The sequence below is a fragment of the Lactuca saligna genome, chromosome 5 (genome assembly GCF_052625555.1).
Source record: "Lactuca saligna cultivar CGN05327 chromosome 5, ASM5262555v1, whole genome shotgun sequence".
NCBI classification, from domain to species: domain Eukaryota; kingdom Viridiplantae; phylum Streptophyta; class Magnoliopsida; order Asterales; family Asteraceae; genus Lactuca; species Lactuca saligna.
The window spans coordinates 30,098,320-30,117,565 of record NC_136421.1 but is presented as its reverse complement, the minus strand read 5'-3'; the positions used below and the strand labels follow the sequence as shown (position 1 = coordinate 30,117,565).

At 41.7% G+C, this 19,246-nt stretch overlaps 1 protein-coding gene across 1 annotated transcript; it reads left to right on the top strand.

Annotated features, from left to right (window-relative positions):
• Positions 1-307: 307 nt before the first annotated feature.
• On the top strand, positions 308-2,099 carry LOC144998469 (serine/arginine-rich splicing factor). The gene is made up of 6 exons (XM_078958219.1): positions 308-1,012; positions 1,190-1,241; positions 1,319-1,408; positions 1,506-1,570; positions 1,671-1,832; positions 1,910-2,099. Exons 1-6 carry the CDS (start codon positions 392-394, stop codon positions 1,958-1,960), a joined length of 1,041 nt encoding a protein of 346 aa, XP_078814345.1. The 5' UTR covers positions 308-391; the 3' UTR covers positions 1,961-2,099.
• The last annotated feature ends 17,147 nt before the right edge of the window (positions 2,100-19,246 follow it).

Here is a 19,246-nt window from a genome sequence, read left to right as displayed (position 1 = left end):
AGACACCGGAAACCAGGTGATAGCCAGTCACAATGGTTTATGGAAACACACTCAACAATTAAATGGTATATTACATACAAAAAAAAGAAAAAAAAATGTGACCAAATGAAAACAAACAAAATAAATGATTACCCTTTTAAGTATTTTCCCAAAATTATTTTTAAATTATTATAGTGCTTTATCTATAAGTCGATTCATCCAATTATCAAGTTTAGGTCGAACTTAGCCTAAAACAATTTACTATTTTTCAACCCTACTTCTAATTGCTTAGAGGTTCAATTTGGTATAAATTGAACTTATAGGGACCAAAAAGTCATATCAATTTACAGTTTAATCCCCCAGTGCGTTTCTTTGTCCAAGCTTCATCGCCATTGGAGATCAATCAATATCAATGGAGGAAGAAAAAGCTGCAGCATACTACGATGAGCTTACTCGCAAAGGCGGTGGGGCCGCCAGATTCAAACAAGGGCTTGGATTTTCCTCTTCTTCACCCGATGTCACCGGTAACAGCAACCATAGCGACGCAGTACCCGCTAGAGGCTCGGCTCTTCCATCTTCTTCGTCGTTCCTCAGCAGTTTCGTCAGAGCTTCGAGTCCTTCTAAGTCTTCTGATGTTCAGAAACAAGCTCAAATCGAGTCTATCCAAAACAAGCTCAAGAAAAAACCTAATTCGTCTTCTTCGTCTAGGGTTTCAGACGATCATCATTTTCGAGATAGAGAAAGTGATAAACATTCTTCGAGACGTCGGAGAAGTAGAAGCAGAAGCAGAGATGGTGATGAGCGTTCGAGGAATCGGCGTAGGCACAGGTCGAGTAGTAGAGATAGAGATAGGAAGGAAGAAAAGGATCGGTATAGGGATAGAGGTAAGGGAAGCCGGAGGAGGAGTAGAAGCTTGTCTCCCCGGCATCGGAGATCGGAAAAGAACAAAGCTGATGATGATGACACGAATGCTAGAAAGGAGAAAACCGGTAGAGTTGATTATGCAAAATTGATTGAAGGTTATGACAAAATGGTACCCTTCTCAAAATCCTTTTGCGTCAATTTATCATAACAAATGCCAAAATCCTGATGGAACACGAAACTAGAATTTGTTCACTCCAATTCGAATTCAAGCAGGATCAAACTTATGATTTCAGATTCTTTACCAATGAAGTCACAGGCTAACGAATGTATTTTGTGTTGCATGCAGTCACCAGCAGAAAGGGTCAAAGCAAAGATGAAGCTCCAGCTTTCTGCAACTGGTAAACCTAATGTAATGGAGTATGATGATTATTACTTACTGAATTATGCCAATTGCCAACTGCTATATCATTTGCAGCCAAACAAGACGAAGCAAATGACATGGGATCAGGATGGGAGAGGTTTGACTTTGACAAAGATGCTCCACTTGATGATGAGGAGATTGAAGGTTAAATTCAATCAACATTCATGATTCACCTAAATCTATCTTTCACAATGCAACTTTTTAAGGCAGATGCTCATATTCCATCATATGCATCTTTCAGCTGCAGAAGATGATGTCGATTTAGTGAAGCACATTGGTCAAAGTTTTCGGTTTTCAGCTGTGGAGGTATTTTCCAATCTACACCTTCTCTCTTTTCAAGCATTCCCATTAATGGGAACTGTGATTCTGCAAATGTGTTTGAGTTTGAATTCTTGATATCATGAAGGCAAGAAGGGAGGAGAAGATAAAGGCTACTCACGACGAGGCCATTTTTGGAAGTTCATCGCTTGCACCACCTGTGGATACAGACAGTGAAGCAGAAGGAAATGATATTACAAGAGAAAGTCCCGAAACTGCCCCTGTTGCAACAAGTCTTATAAGTGATCAGGTATGTGAAATGTGAATCTTTTTGATTGATCAAGTTTGTGATTAATTTCTTGATGCTGGTTTTGTTTGTTGATGTAGGTTAGGTCATTGCAACAAGGCTCATGGCGTGATCGTATTCGTAAAGCTTGATTGATGATTAATCAATTGTTTTATATCGTTGTTATACAGGAACCGTTTTTATAATATCGTTGGGTAATTTAATTTCTGTAGTTACTTCTTACATGGACCATATATGTAACTATTTCTTATAAGGACACTATTTCTCTAACTCTTAGTTGCTTCCAGTGACTGTTTATGTAATTTTCTAAACCTTACACCCACCACTTCTGTAAATTTCTGTAACGTTATGAGGTATTTTTGTAATTTTTTAGAAAAAAAAAAACCTTTTCCATACTTTTCCTCATAAGTAATTCCACCTTTCAACATATCCATCGATTAGGATCTAATTGATCAATAGTACATGTAGTCAATACATTCATTCGATCTAAATGATCAATCATTGTGTACATCTAACCCATATTTCCATCATATCCATCCATCTAAAATGTTCAATTGATTCGTATATATAAGAAATTCCATTTTGATGGATCTATTCATGCCATCAATCCATCCTTATAACCATTCCGATTAATCTACTTTATTTGATATATCCATCTAACCATCTTACATGTTTAATTGTTTAATATAAACAATCCGTTTAATGGATCCATTCATACTATCCATCCATCCTTATGATCAATCCAATTCATCTAGTCTATTTGATATATCCATCTAATCCATCAAATTGATCAACCCATTTGATCCATCTAATCAATTTTTTTTACATAGACGTTGTGGGAAACGAGCAAAAAGTTGTGCTGCAAACTCTTTTTGGATGACAAAACTAATTCTTTAAAAACATTTGTAGATCTAGGAGTCATAACATTACTATGCATGAGCCGTTGGACTCTATTGAGTAGCTCCACAGCTTCTAGCATAAGGAAACCGAAAGTATCAAATGCAAAGGGTATAGACGTGTGTTGATTTTCCATACACGCTTTCCCATGTTTTGTCACTTTGTTTGATGCAACTTTTAAAGCAGTTTGCCCCACAGTGAAAACTTCACTCCCCAAGCCCACAAGAGGGGAAACCCTTATTAGATCCACGCATGTATGTTTTCCTCCAACCCATCCAAACACTAAAACATCAGCCAATCTAACTGGTGATCTTCCTTCCAATGGGTCAGGTAGAAAGTTCACAGGGGCCTCTTTCTTGGCAGAAATCCCAGCGCGCCTAAATATGTCGAAAAGAACATTCTTAACCAGATCGTGTCGGTACTTAAACCCCGGGAGCTCTTTATAATGAATTGCATGTTCCCCAAATGAGTCCAAGCATGCCTTGCGACAAACAGGGCAAGTCTCATCAGCTGGAAATAAATGGATCATAAGGCAATACTTGAGGACGACACGATACTCCACTGGCGATATATGCTCACCAAGACCGTCACTAGGAATAGTCATAAGAAAATCCTGAGCATGTGGGGCCCTTAGACACTCAAAAATTGCTTTCTGCCTAATCGTCATGTCGAAATGAATTTCCATGTCTTGGATAATTTTACTAAAAAGGGCACTCGTCAATGAATATTGGGCTTTTGGAGGGGTGGTGTCCTTATTAGTGAAACCGCTGAAGTCAAAGCCCGGAATCGTACAAAGACAAGCCAAAGCACAAACATAATCTGAATTCATATCACATATGATGCTATTTCGTATGATGTGGTCAGATGGATGATATGGACATATCAAATACAAGGTTTGATTAGATGGATGGTATGGATGTTTGTATGGGATAAATGGGTTGGATTGATAGGGGATCCACCAATAAAGTGGATATGAAGGATGGGCTGAATAAAAAGATCAAGTGGATGATTGGGTTGATCAACTATATGGATAACATGGATATATAGATTAATTTGGATGGATGGATCGCATAAACATATCCTGTGTATAGCGCTAATTAAAAAATCATATAGATTCATCCATCAATTAGATCGATCAGTTTAGATAGGTTAGATACATAAATTTGAAGCATAATATGGCCATCCGTTTGATCCAGCTAATCGACCCATGAAATTAATCCATAATATCAATTATCGGTTATCCTATCAATCATTTCATCTACTTAATCTAATCAGTTTATCCATATGATCCATCTAATCATTTCATTATACAACATCTAAGTGATTTATTTATCCATATATTTAATCCATAATGCATCTAATCGACGTGTCCATCCATCATATTGATCCATTATGCATCAAACTGATGTATACATCCATTAGTTTGATCCATCTAATTAATTAGTCCACCGATTCAATCTACCCATCCATCATTGTTCTACCCAATTTATTCATCCATTTGATCGATCCACCTGATTCAACCAATCAATCCAAACTATTATCCACCAAACTAACTCATCTAGTTAATCCATCATTTTGATACATCTGTCTAATCTATCTACCCGATATATCCATCTAATCCACCCACCCATATCATCTAAATGTTTAATGTAATTAAGCCAACCATTATATATACCTAATCGATCTATCCATCCATCATACCATCAAATCTATCCTCATCCTTATACAAGGTGATCGAATTACTCTATCAATATTCAATCCAATCAATTCATCCATCTAGTTGATACTTTCATATGATTTATACTCATGTCCATCCGTATAATCAAACTAACTAAATGATTTGATCGATTCATCCAATTGATCCATCCATCCTATATAATATAAAAGAACTATCCTTGCTGTGTATCCATTAGATAAATTCATAAATCCAATTGATTAATGTTGAGATGTCGATTCTAACAAACAATTAGGGTATAAAATCACTACTTGTGGAACAAAAAAGATATATACATTGTAAGAAGGGTCGATCCACATGCACATGCAGTAAATTTAATGCCTTTTTGTGCAAGACACTCACTAGTCCGACAAGGATTAAAAAAGACGATTATTTATTACTAAATAAAAATTATATAAAACTTACTAGTAAAAATCTAGAATTAAAAGACGAATTAAGTTATGTGGTGACCCTCCTAATTATGTATTTAATCAACGAATTGGTTATTTAAAATGCATTATATCTAAACTAAGGATGTAATCGGTTCAGAAACCGGAATAAACGAAGAGTGATTAAGGAGTGAATAGGGAACTGAGAACCCGACCAAATACTAATAACCGGATTTCAGTTTGGTTATATTAGGAAGTGTACTATCTAAGAAGGTGTTTAGTGTCAAAATCGGACAAGAACTGAAATAACCGAAAATGATTGATTAGGAGAACAGGACCGAATACCACTAATCGGTTCTAATTGGTTTCGATTTCGATTTTGGTTTTTCGGTTAAAAAGTTCATTCCTAATTTAAACTGGTACTGTAAAACCACTAAAAAGCTTTAATAATCTTATTTTTACAAAGTTGTTAAACTAAAACAAACTCCTTAAATTAAACCTGATTCTTCTAACTTAAAATAAACGAGTTCTAAATCGGAAAAGAAAAAAATCACATTACGATTTGTGTAAAATTTTCAGATATATTCAATATTTCTCGTAGGTTCATATACATAAAAATATGTAAATTTCAATTTACATCAACATTAAATCTCAATATCCCATCATAGAACCAATTTGATGTTCGTTACTCATTAGACCATCCGTTATACTTTCCACGACCACGGTCGTGGAGATCTTCCGGATCAGCCACCGGAGCAACCACGAACAACCCCACCACAACCGGAGTACTCTCCGGTGAGAACGAAGAGAGAGAAATAAGAGAGGGACAGAAGAAGGCTGAGAGAGAAGAAATCGGTCAAGAAGCCCTGATTGGGCGTTGAGTCTCGTCGTAGACACCACGATCCATCACGAAAACGACGAACCACGACCGGTCGGGGTGGTGTGTACGGCCGTTGTCGGTGGCCACGTAGACAACGACCCGGTTCGTGGTCCGTATAGCGGACGGCCTTATCAGGCAATAAAACAATTGTCAATTTTACTAACTTTATTAACTAGATTGATTAAATCATAATTCAAGCAACCAACATAAACTGTATCAAAATCAAACCTTGGATTAAAACTAAATAAAAAATATTAGATAGAAACACGAATTAAAAAAACAAATCGAATGATTTTATCTTTTTGAACTTGTTGTTCACCAAAAGTTTGAGGCTGCATATTAGCTAGCATCTAATTTCCATGTCATCGCCTAAAAATATAAGTAGGAAGCATTGGGAGTTAGACTCGAACTCATCTAACAACCAGTCTTAATCAACAGGTCACGTGGTTCAAGCCAACTTCAATCTTTTGGTAAACAGCCAAGTTAAAAAAGAATATACCATCCCCAAAACTAATGGATATTATGAAAATGAAACAAAAGAAATATTAGGCTAATTGGAAAGATGATGTATAACTAATGGCTGTTAAGAGATTAACCTTTATATCTTTATATTATTGTAGAACTTGAACAAATGACTAAAATAAGGTTCCAGATCAATATGTTATCATTTTTTTTTAATAATGAAATATGTATGCTAAGAATTGCAAACGATTTTTTTTGGTTGAATTATTTGAGATTGTTCTTGTATAATTGGTCATGTTTTCTATTAAATGTTTTCATATTTTTCCAACTCTCCAATTATCATGAATGGAGAAGTTGTATGATAGCCGTACTTTGCAAGGCTTCTTTTGGGTAAATTGTATTCCTATCAAAATTTACTGTTTTGTTTGTTTGTAATTTGGTCAATAAAGGCATTGTGCTTAACTCCACTATTTGTGCGATGTGTGGAAATGGAGAAGACTATCTCGATCACGTGTTCTTCTAATGTTTTTTTCTTCTTTGATTTGGTTTTCTTCTTGGTGTGGTTGTTAGTGATTAGGGTTTAGGTCCAAGCTCTTTAAGGTTTAGATTAAGTTTCTTATGTATCCCTATTTATATGAGGTTAAACATCACTATTTATCAATAAAACATTCTATTATATAACATAGTATCAGAGATCTAGATCAAAATCCTACCGTTGACCACAACCCACTACCGTCTCCCTCCACCTCCGATGTCATTCTCTCATAGTCATCGGAGGTGCCTTAATTATGCTTCATATTCCATACGTTTGTTTTTTCTCTTCCTAAATAATAAAACAATCGTCGATACCAAATTAGAGTTCTTACCTTAGCTTCTTCTACGACCTTGTTTGCTTATGTCTCATTGTTGGATGACTCTTGCCACTAAGCTTTCTGCCTTCTCCTCAACTTGCCTATTCTCCAGATCTATTTTTTCGAGTCAGTCGGAATAGGCTCCGTCCGCTACAGCTCGAGCCCTTTTTCTTTCTCGCTGCTTTTCTCTGGACTCCTCTGCCACCATTCCTCTCTTCTTATACAAAGGAACTGTCGATGGTCGTTGTTTCTTCTTTCTCATTCTGCAACGATCAGCTGTTGTTACCCGTCATCGGTAGAGCTATACCAGTCGCTACATCTGTCTTCATTTATTTTATGTTTTATGTTTTTGTTTTTCTAGTTTAATCGCTCCCTCCTGATCAAACTGCGAGGTGATGTTAATGATTAGGGTTTATGCCCAAACCTTTAGGTTTTAGATGAGGTCTCTTATGTATCCCTATTTATATGAGGTTTAAAATCATTATTTATCAATGAAACATTCTATTATATAACAATAAAAATAATCTATTATCTTACATAATATCAGAACTCTATGTTAAAAACCCTACTGCTGACAACAACCTGCAGTCGCCGCTCGTCACCTTTATGCCATGAGAGCCCTTCTAGGTTCTAGATCTGAAGGTATACTCACTTAGGACGTCCATTTCCCAAAGATCATGCTTCTTGGATAAAAAAACCCAATAAAAAGACAATAAGGAGATCTAAGAAGTTACTAAGCAAGTTTAAGACTTGCTTACCAAAAAACGATGAGAATGAAATGGAGTCTCTCGATCTACTAGCTTCTTCTTGATTCTCCAAGCTTCTCCTTCCTTCACAAGCTTCAACACACACAAAACTTCAGTCAAGAATGGTTCACAAGCTCAATACTGCATTAGGGTTTCTGGATTTAGGGTTTGGGACTTGGAGGCTGGAAATGAGGCTAGCATGAGGGGATTAAGGTGCTTAAATAGGGTGCAAAGTCCCGTATGTAGGTTTTCCCAAATCTTATCCAACTCGTCGAGTTGGTCTTCCAAAACGTGCGTCCCAAATTTCCAACACGTCCTCGAAGTCTTCTACGATCAGCTACCTTGAAAGCTGCTCACGCCCTAAGCTCGTGGCTCTTCTTATCTATTATGAACTAATTGTTGTTTCCCACAAGTACCGACACCCGCGTAATCGATGACCTTCCTAAGGTACTGAACCCAACTAACGAGCCTCCTTCCTAACCCTAGTAAAGATGAGCCTTCCGCTTCGAGTGAAAATCCCCCTTTTACCTTTCCAAAGTCTGAAACTGTAACATCCCAAGTCCAGGTATATTATGTAAGCTTTGATCTTTTGAGCAATTATCCATTTTGGCCCTTATTAGAGAAAAGGTGGTAAAAAAGTATGCGGGGCGTACTATTTTTGGCTCCACGTACTCGTACGCGTGCATATGACGCGGAGGCCACCTAGTACGTTGTGCATACCAGAGGGTACACTGGGCGCACTAGGCCCAGAATAAAGACCCTAATTGTTGGCGAGTACCCTATATAAAGGATATGATAGCCTCATTCCTGGCCACCATTCCCAGACACCAAGCCCTCCTAACCCTAAATCATCATCCTTATAGCTTGTGAGTGCATTTGAGAGCTTGTGAGTGTATTCTTGTGTTCTTGAAGTGGAGAAGAAGCCTTGGAGAAGAAGGAGTGAGAGTCCAAGCCCTTGGATCTGAGCATACTTGTGTGGAAAGCTTCACTTAGAGTTATAAAGCTTCAAGATTTTTCACTCTTTTGATATGTGCATTTATATGGAGTATTTTAGGGTTTTGTCCCAAAAGATGGAGGCTTTATGAGTTAATGAGCCCTAGAGGTCATGATCCACCCCCCTTTTAGTGTATTTTGTGGAGTAATGTCATAAAAATCCAATCTTGGTCATTAGAAGCAAGCCATGCATGATATATGAGATCTATGAGAAAAGAGGATCAGTATTTTGAGTGTTGGTGACCAAATCAGCCATGCAAAGGCTTAAAGTCACTGACTTTATGGATTTAGAGATATTAGGGAGTCTGGATATGTGATATAAGCTATGGTCTTAACTGATTAAGACCAAATATGTGAGGAGAGTGAAACTGGGACTTTCGTTGGGCGTAATCCCAGTACGCGCAGTGCAGGGGTCAAGCATCCCTGATATTTGTATGGCAACTGAGTATGCCCAACGTAGAGAGCAGGTACGCACAGCGTACGCCCTGCCGTTGAGTTTATGGAGGGGTAAAATGGTCTTTTAGCCTTCTGTGAGTGTATGGAAGGGTTAGTCTAGCTTCATGAGAGCCGATATTAATTATGGATAATTATTGTGTGTATTAGGCGGAGGCTAGACTGGTGATACGAGTTCAAGGTTATCTGATTCTTACGAGGTGAGTCTTCTCACTATACATACCTAGAGTCGTAAAATAGGTTCTGTGTGACCAGAGGGTCTTATGTGTTAGTTGAGTACTGTGATATCTTGCATTATTTCTATGTGATTTATTTTGTGTATTATTCTGAGTCACTAAGTAGGACCGGAGGGTCCACCTAAGTTAGGACCAAAGGGTCCACTCGAGCTATGAGACTGGAAGGTCCATACCGAGCCATGAGACTGGCGGGTCCTCACTGAGACGCATGATACTGGAGGTTCCATGCCGAGTTATAGCCTCGAGTGGCTTATTATTTGTGCATGTGGTATTTTTGGGAACTCACTAAGCTTCATGATTACCATGTTATGTGTTATGTGTTTCAGGTACTTCTCAGGATCACGGGAAGGCGCCAGCATGATTGTACACACACATAAGAGATTAAGTTATGATTTGAGGATCCTGGAGTTTTACTTATATATAGTTTTTGATTATGAGTTTTGATGATTTGACATTGTGACATTTTGGGATTTTGTTACTGTGAGAAATGTGTTTTTAAATTGAAAATTTTGGTTTGAAAATTTACGTCATTACAAGTTAGTATCAGAGCCTTGCTTTGAGGGATTCAGATATACCTTCGAGTGTGTTCGGACTCAAGTTGAGGATTTGAGAAAAAATTTCAAAAAGTGATAATTTTTTCAAAATGAGAAAGAGTTTAAGAGAAAACGAGTTGGAGCAGTGTGTACAATCAGCCAGAGCTTGAACAGTGATATCCCAAAATACCCTTACTTTTGTGTTATGAGATATACATGAGATATTTTATGAGATATTATGCATGTTAGAGAGTAGGCTAGATATTTCATATTTTAGGACTAGAGTGGCCTGATTTGTGATGCCTTAGCTTAGGAGTTACTGCTATCTGTGATTTGCTTTTGAGTATGAGCTGAGTATGAGTATTTAGCAGAGATGAGCTTACGAGAGGTATACTGAGAGAGTACTATGTGCTTGGTGAGATATAGAGTACTTGTGAACTGGGATCCTAGGAGGAGGACTTCGGGTGAATACAGATGTGTGGAAGGTAGTATGGGGCCCGTACTACTAAAAGCACCGGATCAGTGAGCAGTCCAAGTAAGAATCCTTAGGATGCTAAGGAACAAATAGGGGCGAGTAATTGAGTGTGAGAATACTCGAGCGAGTCTATCATTATTTTGTGTTGTGTTTTAGAGACATCATGGTGGGTACGCGCCATAACCCTGAGAGTAATGGAGTTAGCGATGATGAGATTCGTAGGATGATTCATGACGAGGTGGACGCAGCCATCTGAGAGGATATTTTGGAGATGTTTGGGTCTATTAAGACCACATTGATCGAGACATTTGATGAGCGATATGCTGCTGTTACCGAGGCGGCAGCTGCTGCAACCACCGTAGCTGTCGCTGCTACCAGGCCACATGGGGGTGACTCGTTGCTATACCGGGAGTTCAGCAACACAAAGCCACCAGAGTTTGATAGGACCCAGGATCCGAGTGCTGCGATGAGATGGATATCTGATATCGAGGGATGTTTCTACACTTGTTCATGTCCGGAGCACTAGAGGGTGCGGTTCGCGCTGAACCAGCTTCGCTTGGGGGCGAAGGACGGGTGGAAGTTTGTGACATCTAGTTACACTCCTGCAGAGCACAGTACCGTGACATGGGAGAGATTTACTATGATGTTTCGAGATGAGTATGTTCCCCCAGTGGAGAGGGAACGGTTGGCCCGGGAGTTTTTGTCCCTCAAGCAGAGGATAAAACCAGTGATAATGATTACGAGGATGTTCCATGAGAGGGCGTTGTTCTACCCTAAGCACATGTCTATCGAGCAAGCACATATGATTCTGTAACATCCCGAAATATCAAGAGTAGAGTTGAAGGGCTAAAAGAGTAGATTGGGAAAGAGTGACTCGACGAGTCCATGTGCGGACTCGGCGAGTAGAGTCGCGACTTGGTCGCGTGTTAAGTGGCCGACTCGGCGAGTCAGGGTAATGGACTCAGCGAGTAGGTGTTGAGTGGAGAAAACCCTAATTCTCGGGGTTGAGCCTTATATAAAGATCATTAGGTTTCCCTCCCAGCCTCTTTATCACCCCCTTGAGCCCCAGAAACCCCTAAATCACGAAGAAGCACCATTGTTGGATGGAGTGGAGCTTGGAGAATGTATTTGTGAAGGAATTTTGGGAGATTGAAGGCTTGGAGCAAGGGGCTTTGTTTGAATTCGAGTCTCATTTCAATTAGGGCATTCCTTTGAGGTAAAATCTCGTTTTTTGAGCTGCTATTTCTTAGATGCATCATTTTGGGGATGTTGGAGATCATATCTTTGGATGTATTGGAGTTTAGAGGTTAGATCTGAGGTTGCTACCTCAGATCTGGAAGGGAGAAGGTCTAGAGTGCATGAAAGTCCCTGTTTGTGAGTGGTTGATGGAGTCATCTTGTCCCAAATCCTAGCCCAATGTGCAAACGGCTTAGATCTCTTTGGATTCACGTAAAGTTTGCCACTTTACGTGATGGATGGGTTGTAGGAGGCTAGATCTATGTTTTGGATCAATTGCATGGCCTGGAGTGCTTCTGAATGGATTCAGAACGGTGGTACTCGGCGAGTCACATGGGTAGACTCGACGAGTTGCTTGCAGATGGCCTGGAACTCGACGAGTTGGAAGAACAACTCGGCGAGTAGGTTGAAGATAGCCTTGGACTCGACGAGTCCATTTGGACTCGGCGAGTCTTGTCGAAGAGTCCCAAATATTCTCTGGTAGAGTCGAGAATCGGTGAGTTGAGGGATGACTCGGTGAGTCGAGTGCGAGTGGACTCAGAGTTGTTGGACTCGGCGAGTCTTGGGGTGACTCGGCGAGTTAGGTCGCAGATTGAATGAAGTTCTGATTATGGGAACTCGACGAGTCACAGAGTTGACTCGACGAGTAGGGTCAGTCAGGGGTTGACTTAGACTGAGGACTTTGATTTCGACCAAGGGTTGGTCGTTGACTTTTAGGGTTTGGTCAGCGATGTGGCCTTTGGGCCAAGAGAGAGGTAAACTAGTCTTTTACCCATGAGAGGGTGTTATGAGAGGATTTATTCTAGTCTCGAGAGTTATATTCATGAGAATATTTGCTTTACGTGTTAGGCGGTGGCGAGTTTGAGATTCCAGTGTGGGGTATCTGCTTTCTGCTTGCCAGGTGAGTCTTCTCACTATACTTTACCTTGAGTAGGTAACCAGAGTTATGTGTTCAGAGTATTTGTATGCTATATGTACGTGATGTGTTGTACTGCATTATTTCTATGTGATTTATGCTGTGCATGTTTATAGAGTTGGAACCGGAAGGTTCCCAGAGTTAGAGCCTGAGGGTTCACAGAGTTTGGGTGCACGGACCCATAGAGTTATAGCCTCGAGTGGCTAATATGTGTTATGTGTGGTATTTTGGGGAACTCACTAAGCTTCGTGCTTACAGTGTTTTGTGTGATGTTTTTTTCAGGTTTCTTTCAGTATCACGGGACGGCACCGGCTTGATTGTACACACCAGAGAAAGAGTCATATTTTGGAGGATCCTGGTTTTCTATGCAAGTGAAAATGGAGTCATGTTTTGTAAATCGACTATGAATGAGATTTTAAACAAGTGTTTCTAAGAATAAAATGATTATTTTAAATGAAAATTTTGTCTTGAAATTTACGGTGTTACAAGTTGGTATCAGAGCCTTGGTTTGAGGGATTCGGATGCGCCTTCGGGTAAATCTGGACTCAAACTGAGGAAGTAAGAAAAGTTTTAAGGAAATAATTTTCTAAAAATGAATAAGGGTTCAAAGAGGAAGCAAGAAAGAGCAGTGTGTACAATCAGCCTGAGCCCGAACGGTGATTTCCCAAAATACCCTTATTTTTTTGTGTTATGAGATATTTATGATGCACCTTATGAGATAATATTGCATGCTAGAGACAGTCTAGGTATTTCATATGTTAGGACTAGAGTGGCCTGATTTGTGATGCCTTAGTCTAGGACTCGTTGTTATATGTGTTATGCTTTTGAGTATGTGATGAGTGAGAGTATCCAGTTAGAACCCATGAGGGGTAGAGTTACAGAGTTTGGTGGTACTTTCGAGGATGAGCCGAGAAGGTGGAGTTATCACAGAGAGGGAGTCCTATGTATTCTTCGATGCTCGAATGTTGCTTGCTTTGTGCTTTGTGGAACTCTCGATGATGGGAGTCAGCTACCAAGTGAATATGATGATATTCAGGAGATAGATGGCTGGCATCATTAGGAGCTCTTCAGCAGCTGATAGCAAAGAAGTGGGAGGACAACGAAAGAGCTTAGGGAGTAACCCGATCCAAGTGAGTGTGCTTGTAGAATAGAGAATTTCGCTGGGGAGCGAGCACGCACGATGGGATTGGTGAAAGAGCAGGTCGAGCAGCTATTTAAAAGCTCTGGGATGGTCCGTGTGGAAAGTATGGGTAGATGTGGCAGGTAGTATGGGCCCGTACTACTGAAAGCAGAGGACCCATACTTGATACAGGGAGCATTCTGAAGGTTCTAAGGAGCGGATTGAGGAGTGATGTTATGGTTCGGGTACCATACATCAAAGTAGATTGAGGAAGTGATGTTATGGTTCGAGTACCATACATCAGAGCCGATTGAGGAGTGATGTTATGGTTCGGGTAACATACATCAGAGCAGATTGACGAAGTGATGTTATGGTTCGGGTACCATACATCAGAGCCGATTGAGGAGTGATGTTATGGTTCGGGTACCATACATCAGAGCCGATTGAGGAGTGATGTTATGGTTCGGGTACCATACATCAGAGCCGATTAAGGAGTGATGTTATGGTTCGGGTACCATACATCAGAGCAGATTGAGGAAGTGATGTTATGGTTCGAGTACCATACATCAGAGCAGATTGAGGAGTGATGTTATGGTTCGGGTACCATACATCAGAGCAGATTGAGGAAGTGATGTTATGGTTCGAGTACCATACATCAGAGCCGATCGAGGAGTAATGTTATGGTTCGGGTACCATACATCAGAGCAGATTGAGGAAGTGATGTTATGGTTCGGGTACCATACATCAGAGCAGATTGAGGAGTGATGTTATGGTCCGGGTTCCATACATCGGAGCGGATGGAGGAGTGATGTTATGGTCCGAGTACCATACATCGGAACGAATTGAGGAGTGATGTTATGGTCCGCATACCATACATCGGAGCAGATTGGGGAGTGATGTTATGGTTAGGGTACCATACACCGGGGCATATTGAGAAGAGATGTCATGAAATGAGTACCATGGGTCGTAGTGAAGTATGTTTGTGGTTCTCCGGTTATTCGGTCATGAGTAAGTTCGTTGAGGCGTCCCGTGTGAGGGAGATCGAGAGTCCCTCAGAGTATTTTAGTAAGGAGTCAGTGAGAAGGGAGAATTTCGATCTGTGTTGGGCAATCAGTCGATAAAGGAGATGTCACCTCCTATGATCTGGGAGGTACTGATTATGCTCGTGTGAAATATGAGAAGCATGATGTGTTGGTTTTGGGTTTAGGGGTAAACCCTGCAGGTCGTCATTGATGATGATTTCCCACCAGAGTATCAGGTAGCAGGTGTGCCGCGAGGCAGTGATTTATCATGAGCAGATAGTCAGTTGGGACTAAGATGTGTGAGGACCACACTACACCTATTTGAGCATAGTAGGAGGTATTGTAGTGGTATCAGTGGGGAGTTCAGTCGAGTTCAGCGGTGCAGAGAGTTTTCTATCCATTGGGTGTTGAATCTGGGAGTGAGTACCTGTTCTTGGGATGAACACGGTGTTGGAGTGTTGGTTGATGAGTTGAGGTGAGGGGTACGATGATTTTATGGTTCAGTCTATGAGCCAGGAATGTTATCGAGCAGTTGAGCTGTTTGGTACTAAATTGGTACGAGATTTGGAACAACTAGAGGCAGACGTGACGAGAAGTTCTTGAGGAGTTCACCAGAGGTTCATAGTATATGAGGTCGATTCATTTCCTTAAGGGGGGGATTATCGGGCGTTGTGTAGCACCTTCTGGGGGCCGGTGCGATTTTGCTGGAGAATATAGTTATGGGTTAGTTGCGTGCTATTTGGTGATGGTTCGAACCCTAAGTGGGGGAGAACCGGGTGCCGTATGTAAGAAAGCAGAGATTTGTCAAGAGCAGTTATAAGTGGAGTATAGAGATATGCGGTAAGAAATCATGAGACCAGAGATGCCGGTGATCGAGGAAAGGGGTCAGAGTGAGTTAATGCGGGAAGTACTTGTTTGAGAAGGATGAATGTCTCCACGACAGGTGTTTTTTAGTCAGGAATCTGGTATTGGTCAGTGTTGGGGCAAGTAGATAAAGAATGATTGGGCAGCCAACTCCCGGGTCAGTATGCGTATCCTTGTTTGGATTTTGAGCGGCGGGAAAAAGGGTTTCGGAGAATTATCAGCGTATTTCGTAGTGTTAGCGTTTCTTCGTATTGCAATTGAGAAATTGAATACACCGAAGTTGCAACTTGAGAAAAATGAAGATCTAGTTATGGGGTTCAGAGGGAATGTATTATTGCATCTATATGGTGCTTGGGGCAGGAGATCTGTGGTTGTGGCGGGATCTTGTGATGTTCGGTGGGGTGTTCCGAGGTATCCGGGTATTGATATCTTTATTTTGAAGTTATTCGTGAATCTTGAGTTGAGACGACTTGTGGTATATCAGGTATCTATGGATCTAGTGAGAGCCTTCGAGTATGGGCATCCAGGGAGATTACTTGGGAGAGTGGATCTTCGTAAGGGTGGACATCTGTTATGACGATTGCCTCCAGAGTCTGTGATGAATATTCGAGACGAGTATGGGTAGCCGCCTATGATAGTCTGTGGAGCACGAATTAGTGGAGTCAGAGGGTGTTGTGATACTGCGGGGAGCCGTAGTACTCACTAGTCAGAGAGTGTTGTGATACTGCGGGGAGCCGTAGTACTCACTAGTCAGAGGGTGTTGTGATACTGTGGGGAGCCGTAGTACTCACTAGTCAGAGGGTGCTGTGATACCGCGAGGAGCCGTAGTGCTCACTAGATGGCAAGAGAGTGTGATGATGGAATGTTCTCCGATCAGTGTATGATGTGGAAGAGTTTTGGGCTTGAGTAGCCCTAGTATTGAGTTTTTGGAGCCTGGATGTTAGACCGGGGGCGAGACTGGGGTCCCCGTCTCTGTCGGGGAATGTGGTGAGATGCGCAAGGGATATGCGCAGCTAAAACCAGAGATCAGAGTGGAGACGATCCTCGGTTGGATTGTACTTTCTTGCATAAGGAAAAGAGAATTTCGTGACTTGCGTGTCACGAGGCCGGGATAGTGGTCACGGGGAGGAAGTTAGTGGGATATTTGGATCATGATTTGGGTGACCTTTGGAGGCTCAGTTGTGGAGTCAAAAGCTGACCTGGTGACCAGTCTCGAAGAGGGATATGAGATGAGCTAGAGCCTATCATGATGATGTCTGAGGACACCTTTGAGGGAATGAACGATTCAGACGCTCAAAGACATGCTTTGGGCATGTGTATTAGATTTTGGAGGGTGTTGCGACACGTATTTATCCTTGGTTGAGTTATCCTATTTCAACAGACATCATTAGTGCATCGGTATGCCACCCTTTGTATTGTTGTATGGGAGGAAGTGTCGGACCCTCATTTGCTGAGGAGAGTGTCGATTCGCGGAAGTGGAAGTTGTAGTGAGAATGGATGATTTGGAGTATGATGGTCGAACATTGTGTCTGTGGCAGTGGTATGGAATGACATTATGATGGGGTGTCTGCTGAGGATGCGGAAGGGATTCCGCGGGTGTAGAGCCAAGAGTCTCAGGATGGATGTAGGGATGGAGTCTGGGACTCCCAGCTTGATTCGGATCAAGGATCGTGTGCGTAGTGGTGGTGTCTCCTGGGGATGTTAGAGATGTCATCAGTGCGACGGGTTCTCCTAACCCAAGAATGCAAAGGTTGGTGCGGCTTGGGTGCTTGATTGCAAGAAGAGGACTCATGAGAGTTGCTCTGGGATTGAAGAGTGGGCCTTTCTGTCGTCACGGATTGGATATGATAGGATTCGGATCGGGGATCCGATGGTTCATGGCTTCTAACCCTTATGGGTCAAGTGATTGTTGAGATTTGGGTCAGTGATGCTTCATGGGTAATTCTCGGATCGTTGAGTGTGGTTATCAGAGGGTACATCCGGTGCCCGGTTCGAGACGGTGGTCAGGACACCGTAAGGAACGGGAAAGTGTGTTCGAGTTTCGATGGGTATGTCTTGTGAGATCCGGTCCGATTAAGGCCAGGTGGCACGTTGTGGGAGTATTTCTGGAGTTGAGTTGCTGTAGGCTTCGAGGGCGAAGCCTAATTTAAGTGGGGGAGAATTGTAACATGCCGAAATATCAAGAGTAGAGTTGAAGGGCTAAAAGAGTAAATTGGGAAAGAGTGACTCGGCGAGTCCATGTGCGGACTCGGCGAGTAGAGTCGCGACTTGGTCGCGTGTTAAGTGGCCGACTCGGCGAGTCAGGGTAATGGACTCGGCGAGTAGGCGCTGAGTGGAGAAAACCCTAATTCTCGGGGTTGAGCCTTATATAAAGATCATTAGGTTTCCCTCCCAGCCTCTTTATCACCCCCTTGAGCCCCAGAAACCCCTAAATCACGAAGAAGCACTATTGTTGGATGGAGTGGAGCTTGGAGAATGTATTTGTGAAGGAATTTTGGGAGATTGAAGGCTTGGAGCAAGGGGCTTTGTTTGAATTCGAGTCTCATTTCAATTAGGGCATTCCTTTGAGGTAAAATCTCGTTTTTTGAGCTGCTATTTCTTAGATGCATCATTTTGGGGATGTTGGAGATCATATCTTTGGATGTATTGGAGTTTAGAGGTTAGATCTAAGGTTGCTACCTCAGATCTGGAAGGGAGAAGGTCTAGAGTGCATGAAAGTCCCTGTTTGTGAGTGGTTGTGTAACGACCCGTTCCCGGTATGTTGATTTACTGGTAATTATAGTGAGTTTTCTAGAGGGACTCGGCGAGTTCTAGCCTGACTCGCCGAGTCGGGCCGCGTCTGAGGGCACGCGTGAGCCGGGGACTCGACGAGTCCATATCCCGGACTCGGCGAGTCCATCTGTCTGGGTGAAACCCTAAAATCCCCGGGTTACCCACTATTTATACCACCTTATAGCCCCCATTCTCGCCTCCCTCACCCTGTGAACGCAGTGATAGAGCCCCAAACCTCCATTGAAGGGCTTATATGTGTTTTGGTGCCATTTTGTGAAGGTGTGAAGAAGGAGAAGAAGGAAGAAGCAAGGAGAAGGGTTGTAGTGCAAAGATCCATGGCCAAATCAGAGTTTATTGAGGTATTTTCGGAGTTCCATCTCATATTATGCTTTAAAATTCCATTAGGGCTCTCCTAAGAGCTAGTTGGTGCTTGTTTCAAGCCTTTCACTTGCATGAACGTCTTATTAAGTGGATATATCTATGGATCTGATTGTTGGGGTGTTGTAGAGCCCAGATCTACTGTCTTTTTGGAGTTATATTGCATGATAACCATAGATCTATCCATTTTATGCATCTTTTAGCCTTATTTCCCTTATTCATGAGGTTGTGCACGTAAAGTTGGAAACTTTATGTGGTAAAACAGCTTATTGGACTCAGATCTATCAATTGTATGCATTGGATTCAAACAAAATCAAGTAAAAATCAGTTGCATGGCGGCGACTCGGCGAGTCGGAAGAATGACTCGACGAGTCGGGTCGCGAGTCCCGAGTCCTTCAGTTTTATCAGTGTCGAGTGGACGAGGTGAGTCAGGAAGTGGACTCAGCGAGTTGAGAGTGGACTCAGTGATGGAGGGACTTG